A 16,994-nucleotide genomic window follows, 5' to 3' on the forward strand; every position below is an offset into this window, starting at 1 on the left:
CAGTGGTCCACTCAATCCACAAAAATCTATCTTGTATTTACTCCATCCAAGAACTAATAAACAGATACAGTCTGAGCTCTCACGGGACTGAACTCATGATCAGGACTTGAAGTCTTCAGTGTGAGCCTTTGCTGGACACTTTCTGTTCCATTCAGAATACTATGCCATTGTCAGAAGACCTAAGTCCTGGACTATGTCACTTAGAACAGTGGAAATATGCATAGAGTGCATAGTTCTTCCTGTAGATTTTCTCTGTTCTCTAAAGAGAGTGACACCCATATCAGCAAACACATGTGCACCTGAAATAGCCCCTGAGATAGGTGTTAATTATGCCTGAAGACCCTTTGTATCCCGGGTGCAGAAACTTTGCACTAGGAATCTAAAGGCTTGGTACCCACAATCACCTACCAGCTGAGGAGTCAGAGAGACTCAAGGAAAGCCTTTCACCATGAGTACAGGTGACACCTGACTGTGGCATTGGTGGAACTTACCTAATGAGTGCTACCTTATCTCAGGAAATGATTCTTCATTGGTGCTGAGGCTGGCAAATGGAACAAATCGGTGTGAGGGCCGAGTGGAGATCTTGTACAGAGGCTCTTGGGGCACTGTGTGTGATGACAGCTGGGACATCAATGACGCCAATGTGGTCTGCAGACAGCTTGGTTGTGGCTCTGCTCTGTCTGCCCCGGGAAATGCTTGGTTCGGTCAGGGCTCAGGGCTCATTGTCCTGGATGATGTATCTTGCTCGGGATATGAATCTCACCTGTGGAATTGTCGTCACCCTGGCTGGCTTGTCCATAACTGTCGCCATTTTGAGGATGCAGGAGTCATCTGCTCACGTGAGTTGGGTGAAAACCTCTACGGTATTTTTCTAGGATGAAAGTCCTTCTTATCCCTGGATCTTACCCCTCAATGAATGTGTTTTTCTTAGTTATTGAAATTGCCTCATTTCTTTACTGGGAGGGAGTTTTACCTCTTTCAACAAGGCTGGTTGTAGAAATTGTCACTAGTAACTCTCACCTGAGAAACAGCAGTCATTTTCACTTCTAGCTCTGGTAAAATAATCACGGAGAAAATCACTGGCTTCAGTGTTTCTTCTACCATGGTTGAGTTAAGGGGCTAGGGAGAACTGCAGTCTAGAGGCTGAGGAATATACTGTATCAATGAGCACACACCAGTTCAAAGTGTTCTCTTGGGAAGCATGGTCTATTCAGACCATACCCATTCCCAAAAATTTCTAAATGAGGCCTTTGGCTAGCACTATGAATATGTGTTTGTACACAGAGATGTTTAGGATAAGAGAGAGGTATCTGTAGCCTAGAAAAGAACTCCTTTCATTTCTCTACCTCCGTTCCATTTGGCTGGGAATATACCCAGCACATTGTACCTATGCTCAAAATTTAACCAAACACTAACCCTAACCATAAACCTAACCCTAACCCAAATGCTAACCATAACGCTAAGACACTAACTCTAAAATCCTAACCCTAAAACCCTAACTGTAACTGTAACCGTAACAGTAATGGTAACCGTAACCCTAACCCTAACCCTAACCCTGAGACCTAGATGGTTCCATGTAAAAATTTGGCCTGGACAAGGCCACTTAACATCTGAATGACTGGATGGTTATGAAATACAAAGCTCATCTGTTACCTTATCCAGACACATTTCTCAGCTTGAGAAGGACCAGAAGGTGGGATACTAATTGACCCTCACATAAAACATCTTCCTGGGAGAATAGATAGCTACCAATTCCTTCTCTGTGGTGGGGGATGAGCACAGCTTAATGCAAATTCTTCCCAGTGGCACCCACCCAGGTTCCAGATTAGTCACATCCTGATCTAACATGGCTTCTCTTTCCCACAGTCCCTGAGCCGACTTCTCCCAGGCCAGGTGAGTCCAGCTGTCCTTTAATTCCCATGTGTCCCTCTTCCTCTGCTCTGCTCACAGCATGGGCAGTAGCTACACAATGGGAAGGGATCAAAGAAACAGTGCTGCCCCAGAACCAACTGTGTTTTCCTTAAAGTAGAAAAGTACCTTCCGAGGAGCTCACATTACCCTCCTGCCTGGCCCAGTGGAATAAGATGGTTTTAGTACTTAATCTGTGTTACTAAGTAGTACTTTCCTGGTGCTGTTAGGATCTGTTCTGGGCAAAGCATCATCTTATCCATGGATTGTGTATTGGGGGACAACTGAGAGTTCTCATGACAACATTTAGGAGAGAATTAAAGTTGCCAGTGGGTGGGCCACTTTACTATCCCTGAAGTGGGCATCCATTCGTGTGGTCTAGGGTATTCCTGGCTCTGTGTAAGATGAGTCCTTGTCTCCCAGCCTCAGTGACTTCCTGGCCCCTGCATCCCATGTCCCAGCCACATCGGGTTTCCCCCCTTGAGTCATGCTGTCTCATTCTAATGCAGCTTTGTTTCCTTCTCTAGTCTGGACTACGGCACCTCCTTCCTATGGTAAGTATTTTATTGAAATATGTGGTGGATCAAAGATGAGAGGGAGGCGACACACACACACACACACACACACACACACACACACAGAATATGGAGAGGGAAGGACAGGAACTATAACCAAAGTATATTTTTCTAGGGCATGCTCCAGTGACCTACTTTATTCAACCAAACCCCATCATCCAATTACTATATCAAATGATTAACCTATAATCTATAAGTCTGTTCAAAGCTCTCAGCATCCAATCACAGGATTGGATTCATTTCATAAGTTTTTAATAACAACCTTATTGGTGTATGCTTCAAATCTAAAGCATAATACTATGTCTCTGTAAGAGGGTTGCAGCATATGACTCTGTGAGCCAGACAGGCAGAAATAGCTGTGTAGTCATGTTCCTTGCTCTAGATGTCTCCATTCATCAGAGACATTCAACATTCCACCAGCAAATTTAAAGATCTTTGAAAAAAACCCAAGGTGGGGGCTAAGAATCCCTTTGTATCCAGAGTCCATGAACCCAGATCTAAGTGGCCTATTCCCTACCATTGTCTGCTAGTTAGTAAAAGAGTTTATTAGCTTAACCAATGAGTTCTAGGTTCAGTGAAAGACCTTATTTCAAAACACATATCTGTGTTATCCCCAACTACTGATGAACATTACAACACACACACACACACACATTCACACTCATTCATACACTCACATATAGTCTCTCTCTCTCACACACACACTCACATACACTCTTACACACACTCACACACTCATATACACCCCCCCACACAAACTCTCATATTCACACACATACTCACACACATATACTCACACACCTACTCACAGACTCATATACACAAGCACACAGACCTCCCTAGGCTTCAATGAGTGAGCCAGGGCTAGGCTAACTTTCTTGGGTTCCCCATGCCAGGCAGGTGTGCCGTGTGTCCTGAGGTTCATCCACCTTTCCCCTCTTTCCTGACAGTAAACTATACTTGTGGAGGTTTCCTGACCCGGCCCTCTGGGCAATTTTCTAGCCCATTCTACCCTGGGAACTATCCTAATAATGCCAGATGTCTGTGGAACATTGAGGTCCCAAACAACTACCGTGTGACTGTGGTCTTCAGAGATGTGCAGTAAGTGTGGGTGCATAGCAGATGTTAGAGAATGTGGGGTGCCTTTGAAATTCCTGGGGGTGATAGTCAAGTCAGCATTTACAATACAGGTTACATGTTTGATGTAACATGTTACATGTTTGTTGAGACAAAAGTAGCCCATGGAGGGCAGTGACTCAGTGCAAGAGCACAGGAATTGGAAAATACTCTGGCTTCAGGTCCCAGGGTGTCATGAATTTGCTCTATGGCATTGAGGCACCACTTTCCTAAGTTTCAGTCAAAAGAAGGGGCTGGAATGCCTGCTTTCCTCATCTCCTTATCTTGTTGATCAGGGGGTCACCAGAGCCTTTGAAAATACTTAGAGCATTCTCAGCGGGAGGGAGGATCTGTGGCTTGGGTAATGACAGTTGGGGGAGTACAACATACGAGTGCACCTGTTTTGTACAGACCTTTCCTCATCCAGCCCTTTCTTTCTGTGAGTCCTCAGGAAGCAGGGTGCTGGTATTACTGCTGCATTCGGCAGACTCCTCATCACCCACATGCTTACAAATGAGAATGCTCTCGGGCAGAGGAGATATCTACAAGAGCCCACTATTATATGCATCATTCTGGGAGGCGAGTGGCCCAGATGGCCAAGAAACTATGCCAGTGTTCTCTAGCACCCCAATAGCAGTGTCCACTGCTTGTGACCTTTTATGAACGACGTTGTCCCCATGCAGTGCTCCATGTGACATCATCAGCACCCTCTTCAGTATGCATAGTGAGCAGTGTTTATCTTAGAGGCTGAGAAACCTGAGCATTACAGAGGTCCAGTGTTTCTTTTTGCTGTTTGTCCCTACCACTCCGACGTCATTGGTTCTGGAAGGGACCGGGAAGCACTTTGTGAGCTAACTGGAGCCCGATGTTGGACGCCAAACTGTTGCAGCCCGTACTGCCCGTTCCGGTCCGAGGGTCAGGGTCTAGCGAGAGAGAGAGAGAGAGAGAGAGAGAGAGAGAGAGAGAGAGAGAGAGAGAGAGGATAAAGGGGAAGAGACTCGAAGAATGGAGACAAGACAGAGATTCTGATCAAGTCTCGTTTATTGAAGGGAATTCGGAGCTATTTATAGGCTTTTGCCACGTGCCTTGTAGGCGCGTGGATACCACGTGCCTTGCAGGTGTTGATATGACGTAAGCCTTACAGGCGTCTATAGCGTGGACAGCACGTGCACCGCAATGCCTTGCAGGCGTGGATAGCACATGCGCCTTATGAGCATGTATGGTGTAGATAGCACATGGACAGCACGTGAACTGCATGCCTTGCAGGCGTGACTACCACGTGCACCTTGCAGCTGGGGCCAGTAAACAGCAACACAAAATATGTGGGATATCAGAGTGTGCTTTAGCTGTTGTAGGCTATTGAAAACCAAATCTTTCGTCAGGGTATATGGTTCCAGATGGCTGCAAAGTTGATCTAGCCGCTTTCTGCTAAAGTCAGCTCCCAACAACTTTGAAGGAACAAATCAAGATTTCTTTTGTGACCTTCCTATGTCGATTTAAAGGGCAGTCAGGGAGAGAGATTATAGATTTCTTACATGTGACCTTAGAGGGCAGTATGAAGACAAGCTATGGCAGTCTTGGCAAGATGAATTCCCCTGGATTTAAGAAAGTCCTCTATTCTGTCAAATAATGAACCTGGTTAGGGTTTCCATGGCAAAGGTTACCGAGGCCTGAGCTCTCATCAATTGCTCTTTTTGTCTCTCCAGGCTGGAAGGGGGCTGCAGCTATGATTATATAGAGATTTTCGATGGCCCCCACCACAGTTCACCTCTCATTGCCCGGGTTTGTGATGGGGCCGTGGGCTCTTTCACATCAAGATCCAACTTCATGTCAATTCGCTTCATCACTGATCACAGTATTACTCGAAGAGGGTTCCAGGCTGATTACTACTCAGTCTTTGACAATACTACCACCAGTAAGTTCCCTTGTTAGAACAAAGGCTTGTTAGGACTGGGGACATCACTGAGAGCCTTCTGCTCCTCTATCATCCTGGGATTATAACATAAAATGTTAGAACAACCGTGGTCCTTGTGATTGAGTTCATGCATTGCCAATTGAGAGAGACTGTGTAGTGAGTCTTGGGACTCTGGATGTCCAAAAGAGGGCCAAGGGCCATCATTGGCTGGTGAGAGTTGTACTTGCCTTATTGCAGTTGACAAAGAATATGAAGGTATAAGATGATGCCCTCAATGGATACTGAGAAGACAGTGCTAGAAGGAGTTGTGGGTGACACCAGGCTTGAAACTTTGGGACTCTCCCAGAGTCTGAGTCACTGGCCATGTCATGAGGCCTAATACATTAGGCTTCTGTCTGAAGATGGATAAACTTGGACACCTTGATATGGGCAGCTACTGTAACAGAGGCTCAATGGCTCCAGTTTGAGATGCTATATGAACTATATCTACAATGGTGATATCCATGGTCTCTAACTGGTCAGAATCAGAGGTATCAACTTTCTCCTTAGCTAAAGTCCATTGCTAATGACATAACTACTATCTTATTGTACAGTTGCTTTACTTCATGGGAGAATGCTAACTTGGCAAAAATGTTTTGGATATTTAAAAATCCTATCTCCAGGTCCATACCAGAAAATTCTATACATCTAAGTGTTCTCATTGGACATTCTTGAGGATGAGGATGAGTATAGCCATAGGAACCCTTGGAGTCATAGTGTCTCTGTTTTGAGCATGTATGTCACGTGTGGACCATTTGAATTGGCCATCTTGATCTGTGTTTCTTTAGCTGGGGAAAGACCCTCATGAGGATTTTGGGGTTTGGAATCCTGACTCTGCATGCTCTGTCTTGTCCTTCAGATCTCCTTTGTCTGTCAAATCACATGCAAGCCAGTGTGAGCAGAAGCTACCTCCAGTCCATGGGCTATTCTGCCAGAGATCTTGTCATTCCTGGTTGGAATGTGAGTTACCGGTGTCAGCCCCAGATAACACAGAGGGAGGTCATATTCACAATTCCCTACACAGGCTGTGGCACCACCAAACAGGTAAGCCTGGCACTGCCCACTCTGTTTCCCACTGAGCATGCTTTCTTTAGTCAAAAATTTGTGTGTGTGTGTGTGTGTGTGTGTGTGTGTTATGGGAGTTGTGATGTCATCCTTCTAGCATGTGGGTCATGGAAATAGAACTCAGATTGTTAGGCTTGGCAGCAAGTTCCTTTACCCACTGAGCCATCTTACCAGCCCCGAGCATGATTTATCACAGTGATGGCTGCCATGCTTCTAGAACCCTGGGGACCTACAAGTTATGGTTGGAATGTAATTGGAACATCAGAAGGGAGATAGAAGCCTCTGGTATAGTAGCTGTAGTTACTGTTAAATAGGAGGAATGCAGAGGAAGAAAAAAGGGGAAGCCTAGAAGTTTGCACAGCTGTGTCCAGCAGAGGGAGCACTCAATAGGAACCCATCCACACAGCTCCCAGGAGACGCTTGAAAATTTTTAGAGTCTGGGATTTTTATTGGGATGTGCCAAAGAAACAGAGGCCCCTAAACCAAAGATACAAATACACTTTACATACCTGAGATTGACAGCAGCCAACATCTGTCAAATGTGTTGCTGTGCCTTTGAAGAAGCCAGTGTCCCGCTGAGACTAACACTCACTCAGTTGCCATTTCTTGAGTGGCCAACACTTTGACATCATACTATCACATTGCCATCTACAAAATTTACACTGGAGTACTGCATATTGACTTACAAAAGCATGGACCCTGCTTGGCATTTTGAGTAGTGTGACCCATGGGCCATCATGGTTTAGACATGATTAGTAGAGTGGTCACCCATCTTGGTTTGCTTGGCGATTTTAACATAGACTGTCCTGTTGTCATCCTGTCAGTGAAAGACACTGTGATGAGTCCATTTTGTATTCCCAAAATGTTATTTTCTTATTTTCTTATTTTTATTTTTTGGCGCAAAGTTTCTCCATGCAGTTCTTGATGGCTATGTAGACCAGGCTGGCTATGAATTCACAAAGATCTGCCTACCTCTGCCTCTCGAATCTAGAGAGTAAAGACTTACACTACCATGCCTGGCTATGTCTAAATTCTTAACAAGTATTTTTGTATTGTCATCCCCACTTTAAAAGTGAGAAGATTGAATGAAGAGAGGTCAGGCCAACCGACCAAAGCCACATAGACCAATAGGATAGGACTGACACCACAAGGCAAGAATCTCAGAAACATTCTGCTAAGAAAAAAGGAGCCAGACACAGAAGAGTTAGACAAAAATTTTATGTATATCACTATTAGATAGAAATGCCCCATTCATACGAAATTTAGCAAACGAGAATGGCTGTGCAATAGGAAAAAGATCTTCATAGGTGGCCTGCTTCTAGGTTGGAGGGTGTGACTTTTAAGGCAGGATGTTTGGGCAATTGAAAAGTGGTGTGTCTTACTATGGTATGTACAGGACAGACAAGTTCAGATGCCCATAATGCACCAGACACATGATAAGCATTTGCCACAAGCCGGGCACTGTGTGAAGGACTAAGGAGAATTCCTTCCCATTCCTCTGACATACAGTACACACTGAGAGAGGTGGGAACTCAGCCAACCAGGTGGGCCTTGGACTCCCACTTGTGGCTGTGTGTGAGGATCTGGTCACTCAGATCTCTTGGTGAGAGTCTACACACCCAGGAGTTCCTTCGGAGAAGAATTTAGTGGGTGAGATGAGCTACTCCCAGAGAAGAATGTGTATCAGCCAGCCACCGTGTGAAGGGCTAAGGAGAATTCCTTCCTATTCCTCTGACACACAGCTGGTTTTGTTATTTTGCTTTGTAAATTAACCGTGTCATCTCCAGCCTTTTGTGAGCCAGTCTGCTGAAGGTGATTACTTCTTCTTTTTCCAAGTGTGCAGCCTGGAGAGTCAAACATTTCAGCAGCTTGCTGGTGGCACTTTATAGAACATTGAGGGCATCTAACCAGCATACCAGCCCTGCCTTTTCTAACTGGAATGAACCTCGGTAGCACTCACTGCACTCTTGTCTCCACACATATGAAATGGCCACATCCCCTACCAAATTGAGTGCTTAGAGGCAGGGCTAATTTTGTCTTTGCCATCCTTGGTGCCCTGGTACAGAGCCCAAGACTTTATGATAGTATCAACAACTGTTGTGTATGCCAGGCACCGAATTGAGACTTCTACACAACTTTTAAAAGCCTCAGGAAGCCCATATCCTCACTTAATCACAGGAGATAAAAACTTAGAGAAGCTGGGTCATGTGTCCAAGGACATATTCTCAGGAACTGTGGGTCAGTGTGCTCTGTAGCAGGTGTTGTTCATGGCTCTGCCAGGCTGCCACACACTGGGAGGGTGATATGTTGGCTGGTATCACAGAATGGGTGAGTCTTTTCACAGTGAAAGACATGCCAGGGCATTGAGAACCCAGGTCTCTCAGTAGACTCACATGTGGGATTTTGTCATACTGGTTGTGTTTCTTCCTGGGTAGATACCTAAGCAGGAATTTTATCTAGAGTCATAATGGCTCCTTCCAGTTAAGAAATAAGCTCGAACTCTATGCGTGTTGTTTAAATAAGATTCAGAATTGAACTCTGTCACAGAGACATATATGGACTTCATGAATATACTCATGTAAATATAACTTGAAAAGACCTATGTGGTTTGTAACATCATTGGTATTGAAATACAAATGTTTAAAAACTTTGAAGAGTTTATGGGAGAAATACAGTGTGCTTCCTCTAAGAACGTGGAAAGCAAGAGTTCTGTCTGGGTGTTCTTCTCCAGACCTGAGTCTGGAGTGCAGGCTCTGATGCCCTCTGTTGATCAGGCTGGCCACGCCCTAGGCTCTGGTCAGTCTGTGGAGGGAAGGATCAGGCTAGAGAAGATGAGGAAAGGGTCAACGAGGTTACCCCAATAGTTCTTGTCTTATGTTTGATTTTTTGGAAGGCACACATGCAAAGGAGAGTTCTCAACAATAGACAAGAAGTAGGAGGCTCTTTATACTGAAAAATAATTACATGTAAGTTGTATGAGTGCTGGCAACACAGGAGGCCTTGTCCAGGTCCCAATCAATTAGAACAGAGTTTCACCATTCATGGTTGACATGACTACGGTGGGATGCTTATTCTCTTCATCTGTCTCTGTGTCCTCCCCACCCTCTCTCTGTCTGTCTTTCTGTCTGTCTGTCTATGCTCTGTCCTGCCGTGCCATATCTTTTTTTTTCCACTATGAAGAGTACAATTGCTTTAAATTCTGGATGGTGTCCATGTCACCCTGCTATTATTCTGCTCTTACAGCATACAGGGCTCTAAGCATAAGGGACTGGGAGAAGTGAGTCTCAGCACTCAGGCTGTGAAGAGCCCCACAGACTCAGCCTGGTGATGGTGTGCTTGTGCTTAACTCCCTGGAGCCAGACAGTCCTGACATGGTGCTTCCAGGAATCACTGTTCACCTGTGCTCCTCTTGGCCATTGGCTGTTACACTTTCTGTTTATCATAGTACTTCCGGGACACTCCTTTCATTCCTATCAACTGCTTCACAGATACCAACAGATGTTTCTGATGCTGTTGTTATACCAAGAAAAAAGAAAGAGACATTGTTAGACACCACCCTTTCCTTCAGATGCTTGCAGGGCCCAGGCGTAAGGCTACTGGCAAGGCAGCTCTCAGAAGATGGCCCATATAGTAAATGGCATAAGACACCAGCCTCATTATGAGTTTGCTGCCCAGTGGAAGTCACAGTGGTGATTGGTTCCATAGCACAATGACATAAGGCAGGAATGGCCTCAGGGTTGCTATGACCTCATTCAATTGTTCATATGAGGCTCTAAGGAGGTGGGGGGAGTCTCAACCCTAGGGGTCAAGACCTGCTTCAATTATAACTGCAAATTATATGGCTTGCAAATTCCACCGTGCTAATCACTACACTGAGTAAGTCACCATTCACTCAAAATAGAAAGCATTCTATGCTGGTATCACCAGGCCCCCCTCATAAGTATGAGACCAGGATATTGAGAAAGAATAAGTTCAGAACATCCTGCTCTGAGTCCGGAGCCATGGAGTCTGAGCTTGGTCAGATACACTTCAGGCCAGGGCTGTCCAGACACCCTCATTTTGCCATAAGCAAGAGTAGCAAGTACAGATTGTCATGGCCTCCACTGCCATGTGCCAGAGAATGTGGGAGAGTGAGGGAGAGTTTGCTGGTTAAGCTGATGTCCATCCTAGGTAATAGCAGCCACAGTGCAGACAGGTGCCTTCTCTGTGTGATTCTTCAGGAGTCTGGCTGAACCATCTCCCTCTCTTTCTAACCCACATCTTTGCTGACCTGATTTGCTTTCACCTGTCAGGCTGACAATGAGACCATCAACTACTCCAACTTCCTCAAAGCGGCTGTTTCAAATAGCATCATCAAAAGGAGAAAGGACCTCCACATCCATGTCAGCTGCAAGATGCTTCAGAACACCTGGGTCAACACCATGTACATCACCAACAACACAGTCGAGATCCAGGAAGTCCAGTATGGCAATTTTGACGTGAACATTTCCTTTTATACATCCTCCTCCTTCTTGTATCCAGTGACCAGCAGCCCGTACTATGTGGATCTGGACCAGAATTTGTACCTTCAGGCTGAAGTCCTCCATTCTGATGCCTCTTTGGCTCTGTTTGTGGACACCTGTGTGGCTTCTCCACATCCCAATGACTTCTCGTCTTTGACATATGATCTCATCCGGAGTGGGTAAGGACTTCCGTGTAGGATAAATGCAAACCTTTGCTTTATAACTCACACACGAGTAGCCAAAAAGCTCAGGGAATGAGGATTTTTGGCTAACTGAACTTCCCTTGGGTGCAGGCTTAGATCGTTTTCTACCCATGGCTTTGCCTTTGAGGGGTCCTCATACTGTTTCCTGGATCACATTTCTGATTAAGAGGACAGGTAACTAGGCACCATCTCCTGTTAACACGTGGGATGAGAGAAACAACTCATCAATGGTCATTCCACTGGTCGGCTATAAAGTGGCATAAGATCTCCAGTCATCAAACTCTAGTCTTAGGGTTAAAAACATGTCATGGGAAAAATCACTGATTTGAGAGCAGATGCAAACTAAAATACCCAAATCTCTGGGTCAGTTTCTGTATCCCAAGTTACCTAGGGATAGTGACAAGTAGTAGATGTTGGGAAGGTTAGATGAGAAAGAATAATGGGCTCAGAGATCACATCATTCTCACCAGACGGCCTGGAGGGTTACTGTAGCAAAGGTATGCTTGGTCCTCGCATCCTCCACCTGTTAGAAATTCAAATTCTCAATTGTGGCTCAGGACATGTTAAGGTTGAATCAATGGAGACCAGGTTGGCTGCGTTGATTTCCTCGGCTCTACCCTCCCTGGAGGAGGCTCTTTGGGGAGGAGTGATACTCCTGCACTCTTGGAGAAGGCCTGATATGTTGGGTGTACAAGGCCAGTCCCCACTGTGTAATCTCTGCTGGTGGGCATGGTACTTCTTGTCTTCTAGTATGGCCCTTGGCACTTCAGTACCCATTGCCTCCCATGGGACTGCTGATAGTAATTATGGCAGTAGGCTTAAATCTCACACCAACCTGAGACACCAAAGAAGACAACCTCGCTTCTTAGGAACTATTTGAATATGAATCTCAGTTCAGTAAACAGACTGAGAATCATCTTCTCCAATCTGTCTAGTTGGTCCAATCTGAATCTGCCCCATTGGAGGCAGCAAACACAGAAGACTTACCCAGACTCCTCTTGCTCTAAGTAGTAACTGTCTTAAGGTTTTACTGCTGTGAACAGACACCATGACCAAGGCAACTCTTATAATGACAGCATTCAAATGGGGATGGCTTACAGGTTCAGAGGTTCAGTCCGTTATCATCAAGGTGGGAGCATGGCAGCATCCAGGCAGGCATGGTGCAGGCAGAGCTGAGAGTTCTACATCTTCATCTGAAGGCTGCTAGCAGAATACTGACTTCCAGGCAGTTAGGATGAGGGTCTTAAAGCCCACAGTGACACACCTACTCCAACAAGGCCACACCTCCAAATAGTGCCCCTCCCTGGGCCGAGCATATACAAACCATCACGGTAACCAAGTATTTTCTGACTGGACATGGGATGACTGAAGTAGATGCAAACCAGTAAGCGATTAGTTCTTCTCTGCCAAAGGCTCTTTCTTGACTCTGGTGACATTTTGCCATATTTGTGGTCATGCCATTTGTAATGCCAACTGAGCCAGCTGAGCTAGCTACAGCTGGTGCTCAATTGCACCATCCATGGAGAGGCCCCTGAGAATAAACTTCCTGGTCAGCCTGTACCTCGAAGTTCTGGTCTTTGCAGAATTCCTCCACCCCTACCCTCACCCTCACCTCCACCCCTATTCCCACTCCAGATCTTTCAAATGCCCCAGCTCTGAACAAACCTTGGGCTGTCTTTCCACTTGGAGTGCTAACAGGGCTGCAGCAAAGAAAAGGAGTCTTGGTATTTCAGGGCAGTTGAGTTGAAGGTAGAAACAGGAAGGAAGCTCTGGGAGGGAGGAGGAGGAAGGAAAGTTGACATGGAACTGATCCTCTTCGAGAGTCAAGCTACCCTGCAGTAGTCCACCTATGAAGCACTCCTATCCGGATGCCCCAGGCCCATTCTTTCTGCACATCCCTTCAGCTATTATAAGCCTCACATGGTTTGCCCTGGAGACAACTTCATCTGCTTCTCAGTGGAATTCCTTAAGTAGATTGGCTGGATGCTTTTCCATTACCAGCAGGTGCCTGAGGGAAGAGGAAGTGTGGATACTGGAGTAGGGTCTTAGGGAGAGCTTATCATCATGGAGATGTGGCTGCACAGGGGCAGGCCTGGTGAGGGCTTCAGCAGAGACGCCCTAGGAGGCAGGGGACAGGGGACACAGAAGAGGTTCAGCCTATATCTGAATGCCACCTTTCAGGGCTGAGTGACAAGGAAAGGGAAGAAGAAGCCATCTTTTTTTCCTGTCTTATCTCTGGTCTGCTCTTGGATTCCAAACTTGAGCAGTCTTCTCTACTTCCCTGGTTACTCTGGCCCACTGAACTCACTGTTATGGCAGGTGATTTGCTCTGTCAACATGCTGGCGAGGTACCAGGGCTGCTGGGACGTATGTGCACACCTCACAATGGGTGTGTGGAGGCACTGGAGGCCCAGGCAGCCAGGGTGACTGTGGAGTGCAGGGGGATTGAGGTGAGTTCATGCTTCTGCAAGCTAACAAGTTCCTCCTCTTACTTCTAGATGCGTCCGAGATGAGACCTACCGATCATACGCCTCGCCCTCGCCACGCATCTCCCGCTTTAAATTCAGTTCTTTCCACTTCCTGAACCGCTTCCCCTCAGTGTACCTGCAGTGTAAACTGGTGGTATGTCGAGCGTACGATGTCTCCTCACGGTGCTACAGAGGCTGCGTAGTGAGGTCCAAGAGGGATGTAGGCTCCTACCAAGAAAAGGTGGATGTTGTCCTAGGACCCATCCAGTTGCAATCCCCCAGCAAAGAAAAGAGGAGCCTCGGTAGGTGGTTACCCTCAGATCCTACCTTCCACTGGGGCCCATGATTCTGGGGGACGGGGGAATTTGGGATGCTTTTGCCTATGTTATGGGCCAACTCAAACTGCATACAAGTTGATGAATTAGGTCTGGTTGCTGCCTTCCCCCAAGACTTAAGGTCACATGTAGGTGGTAGGCAAAGGATTTGTGACCTGGAAGGCTTGATTCTCTGGGTTTGGAGCTTCCAGAATCTTCAGCTATAAGGCAAGGGAGTTAATGTCTCTTAGGACTGCCAAGGCTTGCTAAAGCAATGTATGTTAAACTGCCTTGGCCCTGGTGCAAGCCCCTGGATGTTTGATGAATGTTCTATAGTTTTTGTTGTTAACGTAATTAACGGTAATATTATGCCTCACCACAGTGGTGACAGGTGTTTTGAATGAACCAGTTGGGTAGGATGTGGAAATGCAGGCAGCATGGATTGATTTTGACTGTTGGAGGTTGGGGGTTCTAGGCTTCCCACCTAGACCAGGTAGTAGGTGTGATTTCTGCTGTGTTGTTTTGTTGTGGGTATTGATTAGGAAATGCTCACAGTAGGACTCCTAGGACCTCTGGCCCAGGCTGAGGCCAGCTCTACCTATCCTCTAGGTAGGGAGATACAATGGTCAGGGTGATAGGGGCAGGAGTGGATTTGTTATATTGTCATAAACCCACCCCTAGGTCAGGGTGGCACCCTCACTCTGTGGGGACCATCTGTGATAGCTTCCTGTCCTCATGCCCCATAGTAGCCCCATCCCACACCTGGTTCCAGACTCTTTCCCCATCCATTCATTGAATATTTACCAAAGGCCCGTTGTGTGGCAGGAAGCACATACACAGGTACAGTCAGAGCAGACCTGTGCTCGGTTCCTTTGATGGAGACAGGACTATGTAGAAAAGGACAGCGGGCAAAGCGAGGACCAGGTGGTGCCTGTTTTCTTTCATACCCAAAGTCACCACAGTAGCTCAGGTCCTGAATTCCTTTGGCCTGGGACTCTTATGGCCGTTTCCCAACTGGCTTAGATGCCACAACTCTCTCTCACTCATCTACAGACCCAGAATTGTTCTCAGACCCAAAAGCCCAGATCCAAGTAACCACTAAAACCCTCCCTAACTGTCCACTGGCTGGCAAGACAACAGGGAGTAAGTCTCTCTAGACCAACACTCAGCTGCTACCTGGAATACCAGTAGCCCCAGTTTCCCCTTCCCATTGTTTTAATCCCTCCCCACTGGAAGGTTCTGACAAGGGCCACCCTGTTCCTTGTCCCCTTGAGGTGCCCTTCTCTGGCTGTGTTCTTTTCCCACTCTCTCATCTCACTCTGTTCTCCCTCAGACTTGGCAGTGGAGGATGTGGGGAAGCCAGCCAGCTCCCAGGCAGTCTACCCCACCGCGGCCGTCTTTGGTGGAGTCTTCCTGGCCATGGTCCTAGCTGTGGCAGCCTTCACACTGGGAAGGAGGACACGCATTGCCCGTGGCCAACCTCCAAGTACTAAGATGTGAAGCGAAACAACCCAGACATTGGCTCCATGTGCACAGATTCTCAGAGAAGATGGAAGTGAGGGTCTAACACTTGGCACCCAGATACAAGGCTTCCCTTAGCACAAATGCATGGCCAAGCATGATGAGATGGCAAAGAAGAAAGGTGGAGGCCAAGTTTTCCCAGGATCTACAGGCTAAAGGCTGTGGAGAATGTCATAGGAGAATGGAACCAGTGTCTAGAATCACAGGCAACTGTGAGCCCAACACTGGCGGCAGCCATGCTTTTTCTAGCTAGAGTTTCCCTTTACCCCGTGTATAGACGACTGTAGTGTCGATGTCAGCCTTTTCTTACAACAGTGCAAACTAAATATAAAGAATCTTTCTTACGGCAAGTGTCTGCTTGGTCATTGTGTGTACAGGCTTGCCCACATACTGGATTCCCTCAAGTTGGGCAGACACCTTTGGTGACAGGGCCACAGAAATGATTAAAGGGCAAGGGACTCTGCTTTGTGGCTTCAGAACCTTCAAGAGAATGATCATCCACATTCCTCCAAGATTCTTCATCCTTCCATCTGTGACACAGTGTTCAGGGCTACGGGCTGGGGAGGGCCAGAGGCAGGTACCCCCATGCCTAGGACAGGAGTCCTGTTTGCATGACATCTCCTGGGAGAAATGTGACAGATGGTCATAGAAGATAAAGAAAGGTAGCCAGGTATCCAGGCTGGCAGACCCCGACCTCTAGGTACTGTGCTGGCAGTGCCAACGCAGACCCCAACAGGTAACTGCTAGGGTGATCCTCACTGTGAACATGCTGCTAGAGTTAGGTGAGACCCCTTAGGACAAAGGGCCAGAGAAGGTTAGCTGCCAGCTTTGGCAAGAGATGACCGGGAACTGCCCATCACCAGCCTTGATGAGACTTCAGCTCCTATGAGATAGCTCATGGGATGGACACACACACACACACACACACACACACTTCCAGCATGCAAAGGAGCGAGGAGACCAGGGCATATCTTCTGGTCTTCATTACCCATGTTCATGTCCCAGCCTGGGGACATCAAGAAGAGTCCTGATGGGTCACGATGTGTGGGCTAGCCTAGAGTTTTCAGCAGTACAGTGTAATGCAGACCCAGCCTGTGGCTAGATCTGAGCAGATGAGGACCTGCTTAGAGATCAGTGGATCTGTGTTGGGCGACACCCTCAAATGAATGACAGACACACAGTAGGTAAAAGAACAGAACTCAGTAAATCTGTTTTGAGCTGTGTCTTGCTTGCCTTCCAGTCCCTTCCAAGCAGACACTGGCACCCTATCGCCCTCTTGCCATACCAGTAGTGGAGCCAAGAGGGCGCTACAGATCAACATTCGTGCTATTTTGTTACTGCGCCTTCCTTTCTCCCGCTCTCTCTCCC

General features: G+C 46.9%; 1 protein-coding gene across 4 annotated transcripts in view; it reads left to right on the plus strand.

The window, feature by feature from the left end:
* Dmbt1 (deleted in malignant brain tumors 1) overlaps positions 1–15,976 on the plus strand; it is a 51,001-nt gene extending 35,025 nt beyond the window's left edge. For all 4 annotated transcript variants that reach the window (XM_076911880.1, XM_076911869.1, XM_076911890.1 and 1 more), the window contains 9 exons: positions 516–839; positions 1,867–1,893; positions 2,436–2,462; positions 3,434–3,584; positions 5,306–5,514; positions 6,413–6,597; positions 10,911–11,299; positions 13,822–14,093; positions 15,439–15,976. In XM_076911880.1, coding sequence (XP_076767995.1) covers positions 516–839; positions 1,867–1,893; positions 2,436–2,462; positions 3,434–3,584; positions 5,306–5,514; positions 6,413–6,597; positions 10,911–11,299; positions 13,822–14,093; positions 15,439–15,605 — 1,751 coding nt within the window. In that variant the 3' untranslated portion in view covers positions 15,606–15,976. The remainder of the gene's footprint in view (positions 1–515; positions 840–1,866; positions 1,894–2,435; positions 2,463–3,433; positions 3,585–5,305; positions 5,515–6,412; positions 6,598–10,910; positions 11,300–13,821; positions 14,094–15,438) is intronic.
* Positions 15,977–16,994: the final 1,018 nt, after the last annotated feature.

The sequence above is a fragment of the Arvicanthis niloticus genome, chromosome 1 (assembly GCF_011762505.2).
Source record: "Arvicanthis niloticus isolate mArvNil1 chromosome 1, mArvNil1.pat.X, whole genome shotgun sequence".
NCBI classification, from domain to species: Eukaryota; Metazoa; Chordata; class Mammalia; order Rodentia; family Muridae; genus Arvicanthis; species Arvicanthis niloticus.